Raw genomic sequence first — 26,808 nt, forward strand, 5'->3', positions numbered from 1 at the left:
AAGCTTACGGATTATATGAATGATTTGAAATTTTGGTTTTAATATTTTTGTTATATTAAGAGTTAAATATAATTAAATTACTTGATTTATGAATAAAATCATTTTATTTTATATAAATGATCTTTTTATTATTATTTACTTACTTACAAAAGCGCAACAGCTGCTTGGCCAGTGCTACCACACCGCAGCGCAGCTCCTCTTCTTCCCGGCCGCTACCATTCGCCTGTTCACGTGAAATAACAGTTCCGATTGGCAGTGTGTGTTGTTGTTTTTTGCCAGGTAAAATAAATAAAAAGGTATATCAAGTGTAATTATAGACGTCTACTAGCAATGCACATTGTTTACCCACCCGGCATATAATTCGCTTCGTGCAACTGCGTCGCCGATAACTGTTTATTTGTTGTGCGCTGCGAAAGAAGAAGAAAATACCTGAAAAGTGCCGTTGAAAAATCGAAGCAGAGAGCCGAATTGGCAAAGCAATAACAACTTGGCTCTCTCAAAATAAACAGTTAACTTGTGATAAGAAAATCAAATTGCTTTGTGTGCGCTAAAAAATATAGATAATCTTAAAGGGGCGAATTAGTAATAAGCAGTTATAAACAAACCGCTTTTGAGTCATTTTGTGCCAATATTTCAGACCCTGCAGGTGCGGATAAAAAATGCGTTGCAGTTTGCAAAAGGACTGCGCAGCTCCCACGCAGGAAAAATTTCGCCAGGTGGGTGGAAATATATTTTTAGAGCTTGTTAAATAAATTATAAGCTAAAATTTTCAATTTATTTTGTTTTCCCGCAGATGCGTTGCCAATTTTGGATTTCCCTCTTTTTGCTGCTCTTTTGCTGCGGTGAGAGTTTCGCCGCTGACGCAGTCGATCAGCTGGTAAGTAGGCGGTGCGTGGGTGGTAAGTGGGCGGTGGGCGTTAATTTCAAGGCTGTTTGTTTGTTTTCACTGCGCACTTGTTGCCATTTGGCAGAGACCCCATTTTCGGCCTTCCAATTGCATGTTTTCCACTCGCTTATCACTTGCTTTCCAGTCTTTGTTGCCCGACATTTCAAATGGCTAAGAAATCAATCAGCCCCATAAAAGTGCGATAAGAAAAAGAAAACAGAATGCCAGTAAAATAAAAAAATCTGTCTTAACTTTCTTTGTTTTAAAAGGTTCTACTTAACAATTAGCTATACTACGATTATAGAAAGAAAAACTTTGAAAATCATCAAAAAACACATTACATCTTTAAAATAAAATAAAAAAATAGGTAAACAACAAATTTGGAGTAATAATATTTGCAAACAAATTAATTCAATTTATAGTTACAATAACTTTAAAAATTAATAAAAAAAACACAAATATCTTACAAATAAAATAAAAAAATAAAGGTAAACATCAAATTTGTAGTAACAACATTTTGGATAACAAATTTATTAAAATTGGTACAAAATATTAAGTTATTAAAAATTAAACAAATCTTAAAAAATATATATGATTTATATATTTAACCATAATAATATTTCCTTTATGTTCAGAAAATTAAAAAAATCAAAAATGGTAAAGAGAACTAGTTTATTATAATAAAATAAAAGTTAATTATTGTAATGCATTTTCAAAACATTTACATGGACCCTTTAAATTAATTCATAATTTGTAATTTCCCGTTTCTCGTAGAAATTTTCCACCCAGGAATGTAAAATCAAGGAGCCCATCTATGGCAGCACCTTCGACTTTAGTGGCCTTCACTCCGACTTGGCTCACGTGGTGGAAAGCGTGAGCAATGGCGGCGACAAATTCGAGTTTAATGTATGCGGTAATCTCTCGAGAACCTGCAACGGGGAAAGTAATGTTGCAGCCTGCCTTAAAAAACAGGGAAAGGAGTATATACTAGGTGAATATGAAACATAATTAAATCTTTAAATGTCTCTAATTAAAATATAATATTCTTTTAGGTCGCCAACATGAGTTGGTCTACAACAATGGCAAAATGTATCTGGATTATAAGAGCGGAGCAAAGTGTGATAATGGCACTGCCAGCAATCCCAACTATCAGCTGCATGTGCTGCTCCAGTGCGACTATACCATGGATGCCCAGCCAATGCACATAACGCCTTACGTGAGGATTTAAAAAATGTTTAAAATCTTAAAATTTCAATTTATTTATTAAAAATTAATTTTTCTTCTAGGCCAACGATGCCTGTTCCTTCTACATCTCCTACGAGACTCCACTGGCCTGCCTTTCCATTCCCGATGCCCTGCAATCCAACAGTTGCAGTGTGCGGGACACAAAGTCAAATGGAACCTTTGATCTGATGCCGCTGAGTGATAGTAACTACCGAACAAGCAATCGCCAGGATGCCTTCTTCCTCATCAATGTCTGTAAACCGGTGCTCTACGGTGAGAACAGCATGTGTCCACCCGGCAGCAGCATTTGCCTGTTTAATCCCAAGGCCACCGACTCAAAAGAACGGTGGGTAGTTACTTTGATTAATACTACTTGCAAAATATTAGTCAAATGGATTCCCACAGATTTGTGAACTTTGGCAATGTGCAATCGCGACCAGTGGTGGAGAACGGGCAACTTTTGCTGCGGCATGAGTCACCAACGCCCTGTGCCAAAAACTCCAGCGTTAATTACACCAGCGTGATTTACTTCAGCTGCGACAAGTTCATAAGGGTGAGAGATTGAGGCTTATGACTCTGCTATGATGCCAGAAATGAACTAAATTCCTTTCAGAATGCCCATCCGGAGTTCGCGGGCCTGGGAGCCGATTCCTGCACCTACCAGTTCAACTTTGTCACGCCGCTGGCTTGTAATGATCTCGAACCCTGCACGGCTTACACCTCCACCAATGAGCTGTGAGTGGTCCACCTTATTTAATGCTTTAATGATTATACTTAAACTCCCTGCTCTCCACAGCCTGGATCTCAGTTCGCTTAGCAAGAAGCCAGCTCGCACTTTGATGAAGGATGGCAAGAACTATACAATTGGAGTGTGCGCCCATGCTGGGACGCCCTGCCAGGAAAATGGCGGTAAGTCGACCATTCTGCGCAGTCAAATATTAATATAGATTTTAAGTGCTTAATGCAAAACTTACTTGGTTATAAAAGAGTCGTAATTAAAAGGGGGTTAGGGAAGCTAAAGCTTTAAACCCTTTCGTCTCGACGAGGACTCGTGTTGCGTCGGGATTAATGATTTTTTATTGCTCTTCCGCTCGAGTGGCCCTCATGGCCATAATCGTCTTGGTAACCGGAGAGGAATGCTGGAAAAAATGGGAAGGGCCCGGTCAAGTGTTGACCATTTCATCCGGTTGCCATTAAAGCGCACACGAGTGGCTATTTGCAGGTCCCTCTACATATGTCTATATATATACACGCTTGTAAACTCGCCCACACTTCTGAGTTGGCAGTTGTAAAGGCCGCTGTATGATGATAATCATTTAGATCTGTGATGTGGTCCGTCATATATTTACATAATTTACGAGTCTGCCTGAGTGTAGGTATGGATGTTGGGTAGGTCAGACCATTATCCCAACCCCACCATCCAATCCAACCCTTCTTTGGCTCCACGTGAAAATTCAATTTACATTTTTTGACGTCAATAGTAAGCTAAACGATTTCAATGTCCTTATGATGCTCTAATATTTTTACTTGTAAATGTTGAGTTTAGTCCTTGAAAGGTATAGTCCCATAGAATATTTTTACTAATTTGTTAATTTTTAATTTTCTAATCTTATGTTAATAAGAAATTTGAACCATTTTTTGAAATCTTAAAAAAAGAAGAAAATCTATTAAGCATTCCAGTTAAATACAAATTGGGAATTTATTATAATTATTTTTTCGGACTATTCAGAATCCTTAACATTTGAATTTATTTAAATTTGTCATGTTTTATAGCTTTATTTTATGTTGATTTTTACTAAGTAAAACTCATATATCAGCATAGAGTTCCCCCATTCAGTCCAGTGCATAATCTTCTGCTATATAGCATATAGAGAGCCAACATATCCCCGCAGCTTTGATATTTTTCTATTTATTTTCTCTGTATGCACTGCATCAACATATAGGGGACGGTTGGCCATGGCAAATAACAACTTTTCCTGACGCTCCGCTGTTGGCAAGTGAAACGTGTCTCGTATTTGGTAGCTGGTAAATGGTATCTGCTAACTGGTATCCATGGAGCAGCAGCTCACGCAGAGCTAGGATGTGTATCTGGGTGTTCGCTCTGGGTGTCCTGCATTCGTAGTTGACTGCAGACGCATATCCGTTGGCGCGTCCTTTTCGGTTGGCTAGCTCTCATTCTCCCGCGAATAGAACGCGGCCCACACACACAGATATCATGGCCCACTGTTGGGCCTAAACAAATAAATAAGTGTGTGCTCCCCTTTGCCAAACTGATGTCCAGGCCATGAGGCAGAGACCTACATGAAATTTTCATTTGTTAGGCAAATAGCAGAGGCACACACATGTGCGAAAGTGGGGCGCAGGACATGCTAGCGCTTTTGTAAACAAGCTGGCGCTTATTTGCACTGAGAAAAAAATATTTAATACCATGAAATGGGTGTTTAGAATAATCTAAAATTTATAGGTTTCATTTAAAGTTATAATATAGAATTTATTAAAATTTGTTTAAGTCACAAGAGCAGTTAAGATATTTTTAGGTTATTTTTTGTTTATATTTATCATCGGAACTAATAGATTTAAAAATCAAAAAAATCAATTAAATGGTTAAGGATTATTTAAATTTATCTAAAATATTTAAATTTGAAAACTTTTTTTTTTTGCTCAAATTTTTAAAATCACAAAAGCAGATAGGATATTTTTAGGTTATTTTTTTATAGTTATTATCGGAACTAAAGGACTGAAAAATCAAAAATTTCCATTAAATGGTAAGAGACTATTTAAGTTTGGAAAATTATTTTGGTAGCTCTGATTTTTTCGGTGTACACACTGCGTTGCAAGTTCGCTGTTTGGCGCCCAGCTGACACTGGCAGACGGCATATTGCCGCCACGCAGAGCACGCCCTCCATCTGCAGCTCATCCCCACGGATGGGGCATTAAAATCTCCTGGTTTGCATAGCTGAATTCAATATTTGAAGGCATTTGGCAGGGGCATTTGGCCCTGGCCCGTTCTGCCTGCAAGTGAGTTATGGCCACGCCCCCATAACTCCCCCGCCCACATGCATATATAAAATGCCGCCCCCCAAACTGCTGCTGTTAATTGCTTATGCAGCATGCGTTTCCCTGTCATTTTGTGTAATTTTCATTTGCGTTTTCGTTCTGCATTTTATATTTATTTATGGTGGGCCCCGGCAAATTGCATTTTTGAGGACAGCTGCGGGGGATTTTTCGCCCGTACGTAGTGCACCATATGATATGATCAGGCAGGCTCAATTTAATGGCACCTTGTCAAAATAATTGCCAAAGCAAATTTAGTTGGGTTTATTTGCTGTTCATAGAGAGATTTGGATGTTTATAAAATTTTAGGATTATTTGATTTTGAATAATACTAGGTTGCTTAAAATTAAATCTCAAGCTTGAAGTTTTTCATTTAAGAACTCCCCTTCAGTTTTAAGACTACTTGCTATTTTAGATTGGTTTTGGTTTTTGTTGCTGCTAGATAATAAAATTTGCGTTAGTTTTCATAAGATAATCTTGCCATATTTCGTACAAATCTGGAGAATATCAAATTCCAATGGCACAGCACTTTTGTGCTTGTTGTTTTTTCTTGAGCTGCTGCTGCTTTGTTTATAATTTCAATTTGCTGTTTTTATTGTTTTCGTATTTTACTCCTTTTTATGTGCGGGACTCCCAGTTGCCCAGTTGGCCAGCTTCCTTGGTTATTTGTGTTGGCGTTGCTGCTGCTGGTGGGTAGATTCAATTTGGCCCCCGGAGTGGACAAAAACCGAACCCACTCCTTCTTCTTCCCTCTCCCAGCCGTAACTAACACTTGCCGGCAGCTGTTTGGCCTGGATGCGCCATCTAAAGTGGCATCAGGCAGCTACTAAATCGTTTTATATTTGTTTTTCTCGCTTCTGTTGGGTTTTTGCTGCCTGCCTGCCGGCTGCTGGTCAATGTTTTTAGGGTTTACTGGGACCCTTTGCCTTTGCCCTTCTACTGCCTGTGTGTTTTCTGATGTTTTCTTATTGAAATTCAATTTGGCCCCGGGTTTTCTTAACCATTTGTGCAGGCTTCCTCGCTTTTTTGAGGCCCCGGAAATATTTTGCGGCATACCGTTGTTGCCACTCCGCCTTATCAATGCCACAAAGTCAGTGGCTCCTTATATATTTAACCCTTCTCATTCAGTAGGCGGAATTTAAACAATGTTTTGTTTCATGACCGCAATGCGAACGAACGAAGGAACCCCAAGGCTGCTTTGAACCGAGATTGCATTGGGATTCAATTTACTGGGGGGTGGCATTTGGTATCTGTGACCAGGTCAATCTCGTTGGATAATCTTGACAAGGAAATGATTTTCACCCAAGGTGTGTATGTACAAGAATACATCCTGTACGGATGTATAACACAGCTGGGGTCGGGTAAATAGCTCCAAGGGGGCTATAAATACATGCTATAGTACCAAAACAAGCTCTTTCAATTTTTAAATGAGTCCGAAATTAAAAGTGATGACCACATAATGGACAATTGCGTGATTTTATCATTTTAAATATTAAATAATTTATTATTTCTGTAAAATATGATAAATTTCTTATTTTTAAACTTGTTAAATAAATTTAAATAAAATTGTTCACTTATATGTTGGCTATTCTCCTCTGAGCTCAGCTGTTCAAATGAATCCTTGGAGACCGTCTTCTGTTCTTACGAGTTTGTGGTCGGCTAAATTCAATTGCATGCTTCCACAGGACACCAGAAAGTCCTGTTTCTAGCCATACATGCTTACAGTGGGTCATACCGACGTACATATATTGTCACGCAGACCCACAATGTCATTTATCAATTTAGTTGACAGTCGATTTCTTTTTCGATTTGCCAAAAGCCACCTCAATTGGTCTTTTTCTCATCGTTTTTTGTTATTTTCTCGTTGTTGGTCATGGCTCTTGATCCTGTATGCGAGTGAGTTTGTGTGTCTGCTGGGATATTTGTCCAATGTCTGCAATAAAGTATAAAAATGTGGAAGGAGCACAGGAGCAGGAGGAGTACAGAGCGGTGGGGAATGGAGGGGGATTTGAAATTACCATACTCTAGTCAAATCACAATCACAATGCTGTCTGCTCTAGGGCGCTCAATCAAAATCCGGCAAATGTGAGTGACATTGCTCAAAATTGTTGGGTTGCAAGTGAAATGGAAGATTGAAAACAGGGAGAAGAGCCAAAAGCGACAACTGCAGGGCAAGGATGAGGTATTCTGTTTATTTCCATAAAATTGAGTTGTCAGCAGAGGACGACGCTTTTAGCTCTCCAAACAGCTTAATGTTATCTTTAGGCAATTAAATCTTAAATTCGTTAAAGGACATCTCTTTTCGAATCGATGCAAATTTACTGGCATTTATGCATGGGCTGGGATATTCCTGGCAGGCAGGAGGCGGCACTAAAAGCATTCCGATTGCTTGACCATTGAGCTTGGGTCGTGGACGAAAAAATAAAAACCGCCTTGCAGGTTGACAAACAACGAGAACAATTAATTTCGCCTTTGATGTTCATTCACTTCTGCTGCCGCTTCGTGTTATCCCTATTCCTCTTCTAAGCGACTAACGCTTTGCAGGACGTGAAAGTCCTGGGCTCGAAAGTGCACTATGAAATAGGAGTGTAGTTTACTGAAAAAAATAGTTTTCTGTAGGTTTATTTGTTCATTAAATACTGGTTAATTTCTTACAAAATAGTTATGTTTCAGATTTAAGTCATACTTATAACTTGTTATGAGTAATAACAATATTTTAATTGAATTAAAAAAGTCCTTTCTAACAAACCTTCCAATGGGTTCCAAGGATTTATTAAAATTTCTCAAACATGAATTCTTCAGAATGGTGTAATATTGCTACTCAAAACGCGAATTCTTTAGAACTAACAATTCGCGTTTTTAACATTTTCTAAACCATAAATGGGTAATCTAAAAATTAAAATTAATTTTTTTTAACTTTAAATAAATACTTAAATGCAAATCCAGAAAATCTACAAATTTTGTTCAGTGTGGTTAGTGAATGGCTAAGGTTTTTGCCGGCCAGGATTTGCCGGCCGTGTTCATGTTTTGTTTGCCTTTGAGATGTTCTCTGTTTTTATACCCGTTACTCGTAGAGTAAAAGGGTATATTGTATTCGTGCAAAAGTATGTAACAGGTAGAAGGAAGCGTTTCCGACCCCATAAAGTATATATATTCTTGATCAGGATCACTAGCCGAGTCGATCTAGCCATGTCCGTCTGTCCGTCTGTCCGTCTGTCTGTCTGTCCGTCTGTCCGTATGAACGCTGAGATCTCGGAAACTATAAAAGCTAGAAGATTGGCATTTTGCATGCAGATTCAGGGAGTTCCTACGCAGCGCAAGTTTATTTCAAAAAGGTGCCACGCCCCCTCTAACGCCCACTAGCCCTCTCTATCGCCCACAGTTTTGAAGCTATTATGAAAATAGTAACTGATATGTATTTGTTTCGTCAATACATATCGATTGGCCAAGTAAAAGTTTGCCACGCCCACTCTAACGCCCGCAAAACCCATTTAACGCTTAAACCTGTCTAGCGCCTACATTTCCGCCTTTCATGGCCAGTAGTACCAATATCTTGGGGTAGATGGCTCAATTCAATATACAATAGCGCCATCTATTCAGATGGTTAATTTGAACTTTTTGTCCTTTTTTTCTGTGGTCACACTAATTCACAATATGTTATTGCAAATTTTAAATTATTTGAAAAGGGCGCGCATTTTGTCTCTTTTTGCTCGTATTCGTTTTTCACAAGTGCATTCACCTGCGCTAGAGAGAGACGGAAGATGTGCTAGGCAGAATTGAAAGTTTTAGAAGGCCTCCACGTGGAGTTCCCTGGGTAAAAAACGGGAGCTAATTCCAGCTTCGAAAAACAAAAAAGGAGGCATATTTCTATTAAGTTGTTTAGCTGAGTAACGGGTATCTAATAGTCGAGGCACTCGATTATAGCGTTCTCTCTTGTTCTTTCTGACTTTTTGGCACTTGGCGCCCAACCGTGGAGCACTCAATTGATCCGTCCCGCTTTCCCTTTCCCTTTCCCGTTCACTTGCAGGCGCCTGTTACGAGCAGAACTCCACGACCATCAGCCTGGGCAACTCCAATTCGCAGCTGCGATTCAATCAGACCGGCTCGCTGTATTTGCTGTACGAGGATGGTGCCGAATGTTCCGCAGCAACGGGAACTGACATCAGGCGGTGGTCAACGAAAATCGAGTTTGTCTGTGCGAACAATGCCACCAAGGACAATGCAGCCAAAAACGGGGCCGGTGCTGGTAGCGATTCTTTGAAAATAATTGAGGACTCCAATTGTCAGCTGTTGATCCAATATCAGACGCCGCTTGCCTGCCGGGAGCCGATTAAATGCAAAGCCACCATCTATGTGGACCACACGGCGGATGGATTGGGCAGCAGTGGCGACGAACTGATCGACCTAACGCCATTGATTAGCGCCAGCGACAACTACGAGGCAAAAGTGGAGCTGCCGGCCAGCATGGAGCACCTGGTGCCCAAGACGACCAAGGTGAGTCGCTTGTACTCCCTGATTTCCCACAGGCAAAGGACCCAAACCAAAACCCAAACTGGGCCTTAATTTGCTGGCTTTTGTCGTTGCCACTCAACTCAACCCGGTTCTCGTTTCGCCCTCTTATTTCTTCGCAGTTCTTTTTGAATGTGTGCCGTCCATTAGTGCCCAAATACCAATTAGGCTGTGCCGGCGGATCTGCTGCCTGCATGGCCAAAGTGACGGCCGCCGGAGCCCCCGAGGAGGAGCGTGTAAGTACCACCAACCGAAAATCCATATCCATGCATACATATACAGCTGGGGGCAAGAAATTAGGAGACTAGGAAGTTATATGACTTTTTATAAGACCTTTTTAAATATTTACCGTCATATACAATATTAACTAATTGATATTATTAAATATTTAAATTTGAATCAAAGCTAATATAAAATATGATATTGTTTTTCCCAATATCTATTCTATTTTTCATTTTATTACTAATTAAAAAAAAATACATCATATATTTCAAGAAACCTTATATTCTTGTATCAAATAGTACTTGTTTTTTTTTACATTTTACTTCAAAAGTATATTTTTTGAAGAACACTAAACTATTTCCAAAGTTTTATACTCTTAAGCAGAATAATCTAAATTACAGACTTCTTTTTAACATTAATTTATTTTGAACATAAATTATAAAAGAAAGGGTTTTCATGTAGAGCCTGAAAAATATCGATATTTTCGATAATTTCACAATATCGATTCGATAATATCGGTGCTTTCAAGGCAAATCACAAATTAAATATCGAAAAAAAGAAAACTGTCGATATTTTTCCAGCTCTATTTTCATTTTAAAATTTTTATATATTTAGTGGAAAGTTAATTTCCTGCGCGCAGTTGTGCAAATGCCTCCTACAAAGACCCTGAAAAAGGCGGGTGTGTTGGCCACGTGAAAGAAAGCCGCTTATGTGCTTAAAACTCTTTGCATGCATATAACCTATGAGTGGACGCCCAGGGGATCGCTCGTAATTTACGTCTCTCTCTCGCTCATTTCCGTCTTTCCACCTCATAAACGCCTCAATATGGCTGTGGCCTTTTGGTCAAATGCCCAAAATTGTGGCGCCATTCATGCATTAAATATGCAGCAATCTAATTGCTAAGCTTCCCCCACATCCCAACAGCAAGAAAGAAAAAAAAAGAGAAAACCCCAAGCCCATCCCAGCATCCTGGGGAACCCAAGGGACTGACCAGTGGATTTGCTAGCTTCATTAAGAGGAACCTCGTACTGGGGAACTGGGGATTCGTATTCGTTTTCGGACTCACACTGTCTGCCGTTGACAGCGGCCAAAAGTTGTTTAATGCCAAAAATCTCCTCGCTGAGCATGTGACCAACAGTCCGCAGCCAACTGTCCAACTCTGTGGTGTTTTCGGGGCCTAAATACTTAAGCCCACAAAAGTATGCAATGAAATTTGCTTGAAACGAGATTTCAGCCAGGACCACAAAATGGTAACAGAAAAACCTATCCCTAATGCCCAAAATGTCGGCCAAAATCTTTGCAAATGAATGAGATAATTGGGGTGGATTTGCTTGGATTCAATAATTCAAATATTTTTCCATTAAGCCATTACACATATGTATGTAAAAAAAGGATGGTATATTACAGATTTAATCCGGGTGTTTTTCCAACTAGGGTTCTGTTATAAACATATTACATTAGATTTTCTCTTTGAACTTAGGGATCTTAAGAAACTGGAATTTATTGATTTACTGGTGCACTTATTCTATTGTTAGGAAAAATATCCATTCATTTTCATCACCAAAAATTTTAATAATTTCACAGTGAATTCAATTTCGATTCTGTGTCCTTTGCGGCTTTCAGCAGCTTGAGTTTCGGCTTAGTGCCAGGTCGTCTGCCGTCTTTGTTGTGAAAGTTGGATGAATTATGGGGCTCCCCGCTAAGTTTTCCCCCCTGCAACCGCACTCGCCCCACTTCAATCAGCACAATAATTGCATGCGACAATGGATGCATGCCAAGGGGGGAGGCAATCGCTCTTTCTAGTTTACTAGCATAGTATTTTCCGTATGCCAGGCCCGAAATGTCGACCTCGCACCATCGGGAGACCCCTCGTTCTGGCACCTTCCGGCCCTAACTTTTATCACAAGCTGCACAAATTTCCCGGGAGCAAAAACATTGTTCAAGCTGCTAAAAAATAAGCACGTACGCGTTGGAAATGGCAATGCGCTGGAGATGGGAGCGGAAAGTAGGGATAGGAGGCAGTTAAGTTGTTGGGGTAGTCAGTGGTGGACTCATAGGGGGCTTCTGGGGGATTTCCTAAATGCCATATCCATGGGGAAAATCAACATGTTTTAATTACTGGCGACCACAAAATAAAACTTGAGTTTAACTTCTTGAATATTAAATTAGTTCTCTAGGGAAAGAATTTTATTTTACAATTTTGTTTGGAAGACATTGGACTATGTTATAATCTATTAAAAATGAATTTTCTTCTATCTTTCTATCAATGAAGTGAGTTAAACCTATAAACAATTCTTTTAAAATGATTTCCAGTTTGTGGGACCAAAACTAAATGCTTCAAAAAACGTAAAATAAATATATTATTTTTTAAATATTATTTTAATCCCTATTAAATATTATTACTAGATCCGCCTCTGTTTCTAATGGCAGCAGGGGGTCGGAGTTTTGTGGCTGGCAGCACGCGAGTGAAATATGTGAACATAACGTAAGGTCAGTCAACGTAACGTCGCGCTACGTAACGAAACGGAACGGAAGGAAATGGCAAAATGCGGCTGCTGGTGGGGGTAAAATATCTGTAAAAACAGCTTTTAGCGGCCAGCAGCATCCATGTGTGAGGGGGGAGGGTAAAGGACGATGGGTGTAGGGGGTGTGCCTACCGGCGACGTGCTCTGTAAAGCATTTCCGTTAGCGGGGTTTCGGTTCGAGGGGTGGTTGGGTCGTTGTGGGCTCTATATGGCTCCAAGTGGGTGGCGGCTTAAAGTGCCATCGGCTTTGTTTTCATGCCGCTGGCCTAGAAATAACGCAGTCATGGAGAATATATTTTTATAAAAAATTCTATTGCTTTATTTTCATAGCCTCTGCTTTTTGTAGACATGAATCACAGACAAAAAAGATTTGACATGATTAACATATTGATTATAAATTTATAAAAAAAGTAATCATAGTCAGTAAATTTAATTAAGTAATAATTGGAAATAATAATTATGCAACAAATCAATGTTTTTTTATTTCAGCCATTTGTAATTTCCTGTAATGTTAGCGAAGAAAGCTTCTTTATTAATTGCATCTCATTGATTAATATTGTCATGAGACTTAAACATTAAAACTATCCTTACTTTTAGATAAAATTCTAGAGACACTATCATTACCGTTAATGTTTATTCTTAATATTATTTTTCTGTGTACCTCTTTTTCCCCCCAACCCTGTTTACATTTTGCGCCACGTTTTGCATTTTGAAAATGCTTCGTTTTCAGAGCATTTCGTGTGCGGAAACGGAAATGTGCTGCTCGTAGCTGCTGACGCGCACTTGAGCGGACCCCAAACCCCCCATGTTTCCCATCCTTGCTGCTGCTCTTACTCTTCTTCTTTCTCTGCCAGCCCCCCCAGAGCCACACCCACTCATTGGCAGTTGTCGAACGTTGTCGCCTGCATTGGCATCTTGGCATCTCCCCAACCCAAAAACCCCCATTCAGCCTTTATCGCATGCACATATTTTAATGTGCTGCCATTGCATATCCCTAGGCTAACAGCTACAATGGAAAGAAGCACTGCTGGATCCCAAGGGGAAATCCATTAACCCACTATGCACAAAAGTCACTAAACTACCGATAGGTAATGGCATGGAAAAGTGATCATAAAGTATTTTAATGGTGCCCATGGGGCTCAGCAGCCCCTGCTAAATGGTTTATTTTATTTATTTGTTTCTTATCATAAAGCTCATATTTTCAGATCAGTTATTAAAAACAAAATTTGAGTAATAGAATTTCAAGTTTTGAACTTCAAAAGATTTGATATTATTATTGGGAATTTGTTTTATCATAATCTCCACTAATTACCCAAACAAAATGCATTATAACTTTGATAAAACAAATACAATTGTTTAAAAGAAACATTTAAAATAATTTAAAGATTTAACTTCAGTTAAACGCCATTTAAATCAAAATCTTAGATTTAACAGAAATAAAAAATAGTTGCCTTTAGAGGGTTAAGCGAATGGCACTCCAGACATTTGTCGCCTGGTGCGCTTGACTTAAGGGAAGCCCGGATCAGCGACACGTTTGATTTTTGCTGGGTATTTCGCCTTGGATTGCTGCGAGTTGGAGTCAATTCATTGGCATGCAGGGACTCCATTGTCAACTCGATGGGGGCGTTTGACTTGTGCCAGTGCAAATTTGGCATCGGGCATGTGACTGGCATGGCAATTGGCCCCCATTTCCCATTTCCCCTCTTCCATTTCCCATTCCTAATCCCCATGCCCAGAGCCATTACCACTCCAAACTTGCGGTGGGTGCATCTCTCCATTTGCATTTGCATTTGCACTTCCGACAATAACCACAAAATCGTCAAAATGGCTGCCGATGGGGGTCTTCGCCCCATCAAATCGGATTAATAATGAAATTGATCAAATTGTTGTGCAAACAGCTGAATGCCTTGGCAGCCAGAAGCAGCAGGAGCAGCAGCAGCTCCACAATGCGGGGAATAACTCGTCCTGCCATTGTCCTTATTGTTATCCCAGTTATTGTCCTGTCTCTCAATGTCATGCCTCTCATCCCATTGTTGTTTCTCTGGATTCCTGTGAGTTTCAGTCGACCCGGCTATAATGTCAATGCGACCGCAGGCCAGATGACCCGCCCACTCGCCCATTCTCTCGTCCTGCGAGAGTCCTTGTCCGCTGGCATGTTTCTAGCGAATCGCTGAACTTGCGGAAATCTTTATTGCTTTCCAACTCGAGCACGGCCTTGTCCTTTTTTTCCTTCGTCTGACTTCGATTTGAGTTAGAAACTATATGTGTATAATAATACAATCCCTCAATTTAACAAATAACTTTGATAAAAATATTGATTTTCTTGAGATACGCGTTTTATTTTTATTAACCACTTATAATTTATGATATTACTCACTTGATTGTAATGAATTTAATATGTTTTTTGATTTAAGATTAGAAATCTGGTTAATTATTTTATTAAACATTTAAAAAAAATAAATTAAACTTTATATTGTTCTAAGGAAACCTAATTATTTCGATTAACTTATCAAATTAAATTAGGACAAGCAACTTTTCCTTCTAGACAAAAAAGTTTCCCACCAAAAGAATTCTTGTAACAAAATCCTTTCGAGATTGGAACACAATTCCTTTAATCTCAGATCCTATCATGTTTTTCCGTTTTTCCCTGACCTCTTTTACCTTCAATCAAGGTAAGAAAAGAATACACTCATAGAAATTTTTACCCTAAATCGCCCTAAAAAACTGACTTTTCGCCCGTGGATTTAGAAAATCGCCCATAAATCGTATCCGCTGGCGATTCGCCCGTGTATTTAGAAAAATTTTCTAAAAAATCCTGATGGAAATTTGGTTTAATTTAGGGTGATTTTTCGCGAAATAAGAAATATTTTCCTGTTTTTAGGGTGATTTGCCCTAATTGTAAGGTGTATTTTTCTAAAATTAAGGGCGAATTTTCTGTTTTTATAGGCGAATGCCCTAAAAAATTAGACAAATTAAAAAAAATAGTGTTTGAGCATGCTTAACTGAATTTGGGAAGCATGTTTTTTTTTAATAGTCTATATTCTGGGAACTGGGACTGCTTTAATTAAACAACACCGGCGGAGGACACCGTTTCATATTATTGTATTGGTGTGTAGCTTATATGGGAGCCGCGTTAAGAAGGGGGCCCGATCTATACAGCACAGGCGTTAGAACTGAAAAATCATGTTTGTAAATGAATTAGGGAAATAAATATGAGGAGAAAAAACAACTTACTTTTTTTGGTCATTGCGAGAATCGAACCCACGACCTCTCGGTTTAGAGTCTAACGTCCTACCGCTGCACCACAGACCCATCGCGCAAGACGACGAACAAACTCTGCACACATCTTATTTTCTTGAGGTCTACGTTATAATATGACTAAAGGCAACTAAACCGTATATTTTTTTCCTGACGACTGTGACAATTAGTCCCGTTTTCTTGCCCGCAAACACAAAGTATGCTTTTAACTCAGAACTCCCATACGTTTTTAAGGTTTAAAGACTACTTTAATTTAAAATTCGGACGAAAAAATGTCCTCAGTATTATAATGTTTACAAAAAAAAAAAAAACATAAAAATCAAGTTGAATCACACAGGGTTCGAACCCACAACCCCACGACCTTAGTCCTCATATAGCAAAGTTGAAAGCGCAAGTGATTAGACCGCTGGGCTACCGAATTTCACACTTTTGGAGTGATTTTTAAGGCCAATCGCCCTTGTATTTAGAAAAATTTTAGAAAAAAAATTAGGGCAATTCGCCGTTGGATTTAGAAAAGGTCAAAACGAAGCAAATCGAAAACAATCGCCCTAAATATACAAAAAATAGAAAAATTAACCCTAAAAATATTTTTTTATGGTCACCTGCCTTAAATTTATGGCAAATTTGTCGTGAAAATAGAACATTTTTCTCAGTTCAAAGGCGAAAAATTTTTTAGGGCGATTTTCTAAAATGTAGAAAATTATTTTTATGAGTGTACAATTCTCTTACAATCCGAAATATAACTTAAGGGATAAGATGCCACCACCTCCAGCGATTCGCCACTAATTAGAAGCAGCTACCTAAATAAATGTCGTGTCCTGAAATCCTTTTGAGAATCCGAAACAGTTCTTTTAATCTTCCGCCGCCTTTTCTCGTTTCTCTGCAGCGCATTAAAGTTTTCCTGTTTCCTGTTTCCCTGGCTGGGCCAAAGATTTTCCAACAATCAAGTCAAGATTTTCTTCTTGTTTTCCTGTCCCTTGTTGTGTGAGCTTGGCCTTGCCCTGCCCCGTGTCCTTTTCTGTGTGTTTGGATTCTTGTGTTTTTTTTCTGAGTTCCTTTTTTTTTGCAACTCATTTATTTGTATCTGCAAACAATTAAGTTACTTTCTGTCTGGCCGGCCAGTCGTCGCTGGCATTTCTTTCTTTTGCTTCTTTTTTTTGTATTCTCTACTGTTATCCCTGAGAGGAAAGTTTTGCGAAACTTAAAAAAAATAATCACAAATATCCAGGCGCACGCACACTGGCAAACGGAAACATACAGAGAAGTTACTCGCTTGTTCAAATGCGATAAGAAAGTTTTTCAATAAATTTTGCACAGCAAGAGCTACTGGGAAAACTTGATGCCGAGCAGAAGAGGCAGCCATTGCCAGTGTTTTAAGTCGGTAAGCTGGCGCCGACAAAGTCCCCTCCTGTTTCCTCACGCTGATTCTTGAGAACCTTCCACCCCCATATCATCCATTTCCATGCTAATGAGGCTGCCTGGCTGAAGGTCAGGTCAGGATGGTGTCCCCAACTCACTCCATACCATCCCTATCTCAATCTCGTTGTGTATTTGCTGATGGCGCATTAGCTGCGATTTTGATTTTCAAATGGATTTTCAAAGGGTACGGGGACGGGACGACTGGTCAGTGAAACGGCCAGCAATAAATAATAGAGCAAACTGCTAAAACATCGCCTGAGCTGCATACGAAATGAGATCGGAACCAACCGGGTAGCTTGGCACTGGGAACTCTTGCTCCTAATACGTTTAAGATGAGACGACAACATGTGCAACGCTTGCCGCCATCGACCTTGTTGACCCGAGCATAAATCTTGTGCCACTCGAACGCCAATGCACTTGATTCCTCGGCTTTGCCTCCTCAAAGGTCCCCCTCTGCCAATTTCTGCTGTATCCCTGCTTTTTGCGCATTAAGCTCACGTCGTTGGCCGGCTAGTTGGATAGCTGGCAGCGTTTAAGCTGCCTGATTGCCAATAGCAGCAGTTAGCGTGCTCCATCGATGAGGGCAGCAACAGCTGCACAGGCGACAAGCTGGTCGGAGGTCACAGAAAATCGATGGAGTCTTTAAAAAATAATTAAACGCTTTCTTAAGACTTTATTTTATAAGTAAATAATATTCCTAATTTCGGTTTTCCGTTTTAGATTTTTATGTCAAGCCATATCGGCTCTATAATTATCTTCCCAAAATTGTGGGCACCATTTTATATATTAAATTTTATTTATCGCTTTTTAACAACTTTTATATTTATTAGTAAATATTATTTCCGAATTTCGGTTTTCTATTATACATTTTTATGTCAGCTTTATGCGCTTTAGAATGATTTTCCATAAATTTCCATAAATGGGAAGTTTTATTTATCACTTTCTTAAGATTTATTTTTACTAGAAACTACTATTCCTAATTTCAGTTTTCCATTTTAGATTTTTATGTCAAGCCATATGGGCTTTACAATGATCCTCCTAAAAATTTGGGCGCCATTTTATATATATTACATTTTTTGTATCGCATTCGAAGAACTTTTATATTTAATAGTAAATATTATTTCTGAATTTTGGAGGCCATTTCCCATTTTTATGAATGATACTCCATACATGTTAATAAACTTGTAATAATAACATTGGGTAATCTAATATTATTATTCTCACTAAGTAGTTGGGTAGTAACACAGGTACTATTGCTGAAACGTTATCCAAATAATTATATAGTATTCCTTAGGAAGTCAGTTTAGCTTGTGTTGGTCGGGTGGTCCGTGCCATTGAACTATCCATTAAATTGTCGTTTGTGCTGACTCGGACCAGCATGTCCTGTTGGCCCCTTTGCCATGCCAGTTATCAACGGCATCGATGTGCCGGCCACTCCACTCTGAATCCGGCTGATGCGATGTTGGTTGGCCGGGACAACGATGTCAACGATAGCAACAAGCTGAAAGAGCCAGAAGGAGGAGCATCCAGGCGACACGGGGACGTGTGCGTGGCTCAGACAGGGATATCGAGTTATTTGCCGCAATCTCAGACATAAAGTTAAACATTTCGCTTTCGCCGAGGTTGATTTAATCGCCCCTCTTTTCCTCTGTTCCTTTTTTTTCCACAGAGCATGGGCTTTCCCCTGGTTTCGCTGTCGCAAAGGAATCGCACCTCCGCCGAGCTGCTGTACTTGAAGGGAGATCCCTGTCCCACGGACAACACCACGGAACTCTCCACGCACATCCTTTTCAACTGTAATATGCGTGCCGGTCGTGTAAGTACACAGCAAAAATTTAATATAACAGCCGAATGAAATGACGCCTGAAAACTGCAACTAACGTTTAAAAATTTTTTCCAAAATAGGAGTAATACTTTTGGATATTGTACTTTTTGTTAACACGAGTTTTAGCTTTGGTTTTTGTAGACTAACTGACACGCGCTTTAAATTGTTTATATATTTTTTTTTATTAAAACAAAATATTTTTTCTTAATTTAGGGTCATCCAGTGCTGCGTTCAGTTAAGGACTGTACCTACAATTTTAATTGGGATACTAAATTTCTTTGTCCAAAGTTTAGCCAAAAGTGAAACGCAGTTTTCTTTATTAATTGGTTACTTTTGACTACTAAATTACAAGGATATCTTTAAAAATTGTGTATCTATTTTGAATTTAAAATTATATACTCTTTTTTAATGATTAAAGTCATAGTGAGCCGAAAAAATATATAGCTCAGTGAAAGAAATAATTCTTCAGGTGTAGTTCTATACGTAAATCGACATTTTCAGAAGGAGTCGCCATTTGGCAAGGCTTTTTGCGGACAGTTTTGAGTGCCTGGGTAGCAGGTTGCATATATATGCGATTATTTCATGGCCACTAGACCCAGATCTGCTGCAAATTGCTTGCATGCCCCTAATGGTTGTACCACCTCCTCTGCTCCTTCTCCTCCATTTAGGGCCAGCCGGTGCTGCGTTCGATTGAGGACTGTGCCTACCGATTCGAGTGGGAGACCAATGTCTTTTGCCCGCCGCACGAGTGCACCTTCAGCGAGGACACCTGTGAACTGGTGCACGACGAGCTGCAGCGGCGTTTCAGCTTTAAGAGTGCGCCGTTCACCAAGGACGGCAAGATTGAGGTGAGTCAGGATCTGGATTGAATCCAGGAAGCTAAATTGCATTTTTCCGCACTCTTGCAGATTGACTACAATTCCACGAAGATGTCGGTAAACATTTGCGGAGCGCATCGCAAGGCGATGACGGACTATTCGCAGGCACTGGTCAACATATTCTTCACACACGAGTCGCCTAATTGCGGCCGAGAAGGTAATTCAATTTACATAGTCCGGGGATTCAAAAGGGCAGAAGGAGTAGAAGAGTCCGCGTTGTCGCTAGTCGCTTGTCGCTTCCGTTTCCGGTTCCGTTTCCCCTTCCGCCGGCGCAACACGCGCGCCATTTTGTTTGCCTTCCTTATCTGGCTTTCCGCTCGCCTCTAAAAGCCATGGCTTTCCTTCAGTTTTTTTTTGTTTTTGGTATGCTTTCGGGTGTTTTGTGTGAAAACGGAGGAATCGCATTAGATTTGGCATACAGCCCAATGCACTTTTGCTTGCCGGCACCGCCACTTCCTGTGCGAAATCCTCGCGGCATTTTATCGCGTCATTTTTGTCGCTGGTCCGTATTTTTTTCACCAGCGGCGCCCTTTCTTGCAACTGCGACATTTTCGGGCACTTTTTTATTTTACTAGTTTGCTTTTTAACTAAGATTCCTTTTTTGTCCGTCGCGTCTGCTAGTAAAGTGCTTGAAATTATACAATAAAAAAAAAACGAATTGTACAAAAAATATCTAGCAAGCGAAAAAACTGTCTACGAGATAATGCGGTAAAATAATCTTGCTGCACTTGGGAAAATCTCTCTTTTTCTCTGGAGCTTTTCCTGTTTTTTATATACATTTATAGGTTTTTTTTGTTGCTCTGATGTGATACTACTGCATGAATATTTAATGCATGCAGAGCAGACAGACTGTGAGTGGGTTGGTCGGTGTTTTTTGTTTTTTTTTTTATTTTAGGGGGGCTTAAGAGACATCCGGGGTTTTCTCACTGCCGAGATTTCCCCCGAGCCACTGCCTTATATTCGTACAATGATTTTTATTCGAGCCATTGCATGGCACTTAAAACTTTGCCATTAAAAAAGGAAAAGTTTTTATTTTGACAAATAAAACTGACGACGATTTAATTATGACACATCTCCATTGTCTTTGGCCCTGGCCGTAAAATGGAATTATTTTAAAACTCTGTTTCGCCATTGTGGGCGGACAATGCGCAATCTGCAAACGATCAGACAATTTTAATATGCCCAGTGACAGGCGTTAGCAGATACCAGAAATGTGTGTGGGTATTTAGGGGGGTAGGACCTTGCCCAAATCCCAACGAGTTGTAGATTTTGTGTGGCTTTGCGAGCGAAGCTGGAGGCTTTGATTCCCCCGTTCCAGCACACACAGACACAAAAGTATACGCATTAGACCGACAACAGTAGCAGCCTGACCCTGCAGGATTCCAGGACAACCAGCAGGAGCAGCTGGAGCTGTGTTGTCGTCTGTGGTGATAATTATTTTTGGCTTTTATGCGATAACTTTGCGGCGTCCAGGCCCAATCCACTTTGCCCCAAAACCCCTTGTGTTGTATCATTTGAAATTTTGATAAGGATACCAGGGAGACTGTGTGAGCGAGTGGAGGATGTCTGGGCCATTAATGTGGAAATCCTGGCTTTGAGGGCTATCTCTGCTCTGCTCTGCTGCTGCTGCTGCTTTTTGTACGCTTTTATTAGGGTTAAGATTGTTTTGAATTGGGGCTTCATTTGAACTAATTAAAGTGGTCTCGAAACTAATGCCCCATTATGTTTACACTCCTTTTGCAGGAACGATGAACGTCCAGATCCGACTGATATGCAGCAACCAGACGGAGAGCAGCAGCACCATCTCCAGTGTAAGTACAAAGTATCTGTATCTGTATCCTCTTACCTGAGAATCCGTAAACATCGCATCTGGTGCTTATTCTTGGCTCCTTCGGGGATTACAAAAGGGTGTGCAGCACGCTTTTCAGCGCCCTGCCAAATGCGCATCAAAGGAGCACAGCGGGAATGGCAACTCTTGGGATATTTTGCATGCTTTTTATTTTAATACCCTAATCATCTTAGGAGTTTAAATTTTAATATAAAGCCATTTTTGCCGATTTTATTTGTAAGTGATCTGTTAGTGTTTTTATATAACTTATAAAGGTGTCTAAAAGTATACAATGAAAAAAGGTTGTAATAAATCGATATTTATCGAAAGTTTGCTAATTCTCGATATTTAATTTGTGTTTTCTCTTCAAAAAATCGATAATATCGAATGGATAGTTTCAAAAAATCGAAAATATCGATGATTTTAAAACTATCGTGGTTCGCCTATTAACAATATTGCTGCATACTTTTAGACATTTTTATAATTGTTTTCACAATTCAAGTCTAGAAATGTAATTAATTTAATATTTTTCCCTTTTAAACTTTGATATATATTTTATTGTTTTGGGTTTGCCATCTTTAATGCAAGGGTATGCAAATTCCGACTACCCAGAGATATTTCCCTTACCCTTTATATTTTGCTGGCTGTTTTGTGAATGCGAACAAGAAATCTTCGCAGTCGGTGGGTCCGTTCTCAAAGTCTAGCCACAAGGCACAGATCCCGGGCTTCAAAGCGAAAATGTAGGAAATATGTGTGCGGAAAAGGGCAACAAGGGACCACCTTGGAACGGGTGACTTGGGAGTTTGTGGGTGGGTGGTTTCAGGGGTCAGGAACTAAAGAAACCGAGGAGCTCGGGGTTTTTTGGAGTGCGGCAGGTGTCCTTTGTTATGCTTACCACTTGGCAATCGGCTTTGCCTGTGCATCCTTCTCATTCTCAGCCCTTTTGTCCTTTGTCTTTTCATATTTTCTGTTTTTGCGGTGGTTTGCTTTGCATTTCTTGCTTCTTGTCTAATACCTTCACCTGTTCTTAGCCGAGCTTTTGTTCCGCCGGGTTCATTCGTGTCGCCCCAGTCTTTGTTGTCATCAAATGCGGGGATGCAGGTGACCCCGTTTCTCGGATCAGATGTAGAGATATGCATTCATTGTGCTCGCATTGTGACCCCTTCATTTATTGACCAGGTGACCCCAGCACTTTTGGTTCGGGTATTAACCAAGGATTCTCATTGTGCGTGTGCCATGCCAGCAGGCGGTAGTAGTAAATTGAATTACAAGCCTGCCCTTTTTGTACTGCACCTTCTCTTCTCTGTTGTGTGTGTGTAATAATATAATTAAGTTGCATTCACCGCCTGCAGCACTTTGACTAATGACCAAGGATCCTTTGGACTTTGTTGTGGCTTCTCTAGAAGGCCCCAGCATCATTAGCATGCATGCCCCACAATCCCTCCCTCTCTCTCTTTAAGCTAATTAATAATTGTTTGTTTTGCTTGGGCGACAATTAACCGCAGGTTGCTAAAATATATTTCGCCCGCATTTTGCCAAGCACAATGCATTGTAATTAGTGAGGACCGGGGTCTAAATTGCATTAGCCTCTGCCACTGCCAGGAAAAACGTTTCGCAATTAGTGCTTGAGGTTGCAAAACTGCCGAAATTCCGCCAAAAACACTCGACAACCGCATTTGTAGTCCATTACGCAGAAATTACGCCCGAGGAAACACCGTTGTTTGATTGAAAATATTTGCCAGTCGTTTTATGTTTTACTCGAAACTCGATCCAGACAGCCGACCCAATTTGGCTTCGATTTTGCATTTGCGGCACCCAGGCAATTGACCCAAATTTAAACCGGCTGCAAGCTGTTTGCCACCTCCGACAAACGTTTCCAAATGCGATCGCCATTGGGGGATGGTTGGGTCGTGATGTCACAGATGCGGGCTGTGGCCTCTGACATCCCCCTGTCCACATACCACCCCCCTTTTAGCCAACAATCGAATCGAGGCACTGCCTCTAGAGTTTGGGTTGCCACTTGTGTGGCTGCCTCTTCTGTATGTATATATTATCCGATGATGTTAATTGCTTGACACGCTCCCTGGGATCTTTAATATTTCCAATTCCTTGTTCCACACGGCTAATACATCTGACTAATTTAGCCAACTCAACAGGTTAAGCCGAACAAGATGTTCCGGTCAGCTTGGAACGGAAGTTGAAAAGGGGGTAACGGAAAGCTTCTTCTCGCTGAAATAACGCAACACGCTTTAATCCTTGAACTGAAAAGCGGAAAATAGCGCTGTGTTGTACACTTAAAGAATAGTTTTAAAGTTATAATTATTTTTGTTTACATTATGTGGGGAAAAATAAATTAAACTTTTTATAATTTCGCTTAGGAAAAAATATTTTAAAGTTCAAAATACCGTTTTTTGGAACAAACAATTTTTTATTAGCAAATTTCGGTAGTTCAAATAATTAAAATTATAGTTTATCTAGTCATTAGACTCTAGTGGATAATTTAAAAATTAAAATAATACTTATTTACGCTTTGAAAACAATATATTTTTGATAATATAATTTAAAGGACATTAAATCTGACCATGATTCAATAGAGAATGGCACTTATATGTATACAATTGCCAAAGTTTTTGTTCCACTTTATTGTCAATTTTTCCCAGTGTACGCGTGCATTTATAGCAAACTATTTATATATACACAGCGAAGGACAACTTTTTGGGTAGCAACAAAGGGGAGCTGTGTACACGGCTCCTGGTACTGGCAGTAGCTACTGCTATACAGCGACGCTGTTGGAAAATTAGCGATTCAATGAAATGGGATTTTAAATGGCTGCAAACTTTTTAATGCGTTGCCCCCCGCCGTTTCGTCCTTGGTCCTCCCGGTGGCCACCCAGCCACCCCGTTCTCCTCGCGGACATGTTCGTGTCTGGTGCGGCGCCTCCGCGTGACGGGAAAGTTTCTGCCAGCCAGCCAGCTCGCCTTTCCATCTCGCCTTTCCAGCCAGGCAGCCAGCGAGCGTTTTTGCCCCGCCACTTGCAGTTGCCAGTTGCAGTTGCGCCGCAAAAGTTTTTAAATTATGCGCACATTTGCTGTTTCATTTTGCAGTCGCTGGTCGCGCCGGAAATTGTCTTTGGGTGAAAGTGTTACACACAGCAAGGGTTTCTCTTTTTTTTTGTTCTGGTTGTAGCCAGGCGGCAGGATGCCGGAAACAAGCTGCAAGCAGTTGTTGCGCCACGAACTTCTGCTGTTCTCTGCTGTCCCGGGGGTCCACCACTCGTATTTTACTTGGAATTTATGCCCTTACCCCACCCGTCTCCATATCAATTTATTTATTTATTTTTGCGCCCAGCCCTTAATGAAGAAAGTTTCTAATTACACGAATCCGCTTTCTTGCAGGACCAGCAATGCAATTTGCTTTATGTGCAGCGAACGCCGAGCATCTGTGAGTTCCTTTCCCTTGGCGGGGCAACCAGCAACCAGCAGGATGGCCAGGGATCGGGCAGTAGCTCCAGTACGAGCACCTCTTCCTCCACATCCACCACTACCAGCACCACTACTCCGGCATCGCCAGCGGGTAAGCCAACCAAGGCGGCCACGTCGACAACAACGACTACAACAGCTGCTCCCGATCCGGCGGCTACTCCCATCGGGCCAACGGCCTCCGTGGGCAGTAAGTGCAGCTGGAACGTGTGATTCCCCTTTGAATGCGTCACTTATCCGCCTCTTTGTCCCTCGCTTTTTCAGCCATCCTGGCGGCAATCCTGTCGGTGACCTTCTGTGTGACCTGCGTGGGCCTCTTTGCCTTCTCGCCCGCGCGGAGGCAGCGCGTCCGTCGCCTCTTCCGGCGCAGCAACTCGGCGGTGAGATACTCAAGGGTAAGTGGCTTATAATTAAGAAATTCCTTATCATGTCGTATTTAAAATGAAAAATATATTAATAAAACGTCGAATATGTTTAAAATTTTTTTTTTAATCTCTATATTTACAAAGAGTTTATTAAATTTTATTTTTACTAATAAAAATAAGATAGAAACAAAATTTTTAAATTTATAAATTGTTTTCTTAAAGTAAAATTTTACTCCGGAATAGTTAAAATATTTTTAATAAAATATAAAGGCAATCTTTGGATAGTTTAAATATTTTACTTAAAGTCTTCTTAGTCTCGTTAATTATAAATAATTTTCTTGAATTTTTTCTTTAACAAATTGTTACTGCCAAATTTATTCAAAAAATTGTTAATTATTTTATTTCGGTTTACTGAGCTCTGTATTTTTAACTATTTATTCCATGCAGGTGCAGTCCAATGAGGAGGCCAACCTGCTGCTAGAGCCCAATGGCGAGTTTACCGAAAGTGATGATGACATGCTGCTTTAGGTGGGCCCAAACCAAACCAAGTCGTCGTCAAACGCCTTCCTAGCCATTAGCAAGGGTAGCATGGGTCACAAGTTGGTGGTGGAGCGAAGGAAGCGGGGGGTAGCTAGTTAAAGACACGAAAGATCCCAAAGTGAGTAACATAGAACACCAAAGACATAACTGAAAACTGGAACTGATTGTGAGCTAAACAAAAAAATAAGAAAAAACCAAAAAACTAAAGAAAACCGTAGTAGGCAAGTAAGAATTAGAAGGGGGCGAACTGCTGATATAAAATTGTACAATACGCGTAGGCTACAACGACGACTTACCGCAAACCAATTAACGGAACCATATATATACACACATTATATATTTTATATACCCTTCGTATGTAATGGAAAATCCCAGAAACCTAACCCGTACCTATAGCTATAGATAAATGCGGCCTGCATTCGCCAGAGAATTGCAAAGGACAATTGCTTAAATCGTATTTTCGCTGAAGGCTAGATATATAACCTATATAGCGCAGCAGCAGCTTTTTTCCTTCCATTAAATATGTGATTTCATTTTAAACATTTTCAAGTGCAGCTTGGTTGCAATTCGTATGGTATTCCCCTGAAACGATTTGTATTTTATTCTAAGGCAATCTGTACTTACTTTTTTGTTTGTGTCTTGTGTTGTTTTAGTTGATTAAGGCGAGCCATATTTAAAACGGCTAAATGTACAATTTTAAATGTATACATATTTAATAAAATCTTAAAAAAAATATATAAACGAACTAACTTACCTTTTACTGAATGGATTACCCAATAACCAAATAAAAACTGGA

General features: G+C 40.1%; 1 protein-coding gene across 4 annotated transcripts; it reads left to right on the plus strand.

The window, feature by feature from the left end:
• Nucleotides 1-204: 204 nt before the first annotated feature.
• Nucleotides 205-26,757, plus strand: Lerp (lysosomal enzyme receptor protein). Of its 4 annotated transcripts, none has more exons than XM_070216194.1 (18): nucleotides 205-279; nucleotides 638-716; nucleotides 794-877; nucleotides 1,661-1,877; nucleotides 1,939-2,102; nucleotides 2,173-2,456; nucleotides 2,516-2,663; nucleotides 2,724-2,845; nucleotides 2,907-3,019; nucleotides 9,192-9,658; nucleotides 9,796-9,909; nucleotides 18,767-18,913; nucleotides 19,591-19,770; nucleotides 19,831-19,957; nucleotides 21,544-21,611; nucleotides 25,024-25,297; nucleotides 25,372-25,502; nucleotides 25,920-26,757. In XM_070216194.1, exons 2-18 carry the CDS (start codon nucleotides 660-662, stop codon nucleotides 25,998-26,000), a joined length of 2,778 nt encoding a protein of 925 aa, XP_070072295.1. In that variant the 5' UTR covers nucleotides 205-279; nucleotides 638-659; the 3' UTR covers nucleotides 26,001-26,757. The 4 variants fall into 4 exon arrangements, with proteins under 4 accessions (XP_070072295.1, XP_070072296.1, XP_016998426.2 ...); XM_070216195.1 differs by having other exon boundaries at nucleotides 244-296; XM_017142937.3 differs by lacking the exon at nucleotides 205-279 and having other exon boundaries at nucleotides 394-716.
• Nucleotides 26,758-26,808: the final 51 nt, after the last annotated feature.

The sequence above is a fragment of the Drosophila takahashii genome, chromosome 3R, assembly GCF_030179915.1.
Source record: "Drosophila takahashii strain IR98-3 E-12201 chromosome 3R, DtakHiC1v2, whole genome shotgun sequence".
Classification (NCBI taxonomy): Eukaryota; Metazoa; Arthropoda; class Insecta; order Diptera; family Drosophilidae; genus Drosophila; species Drosophila takahashii.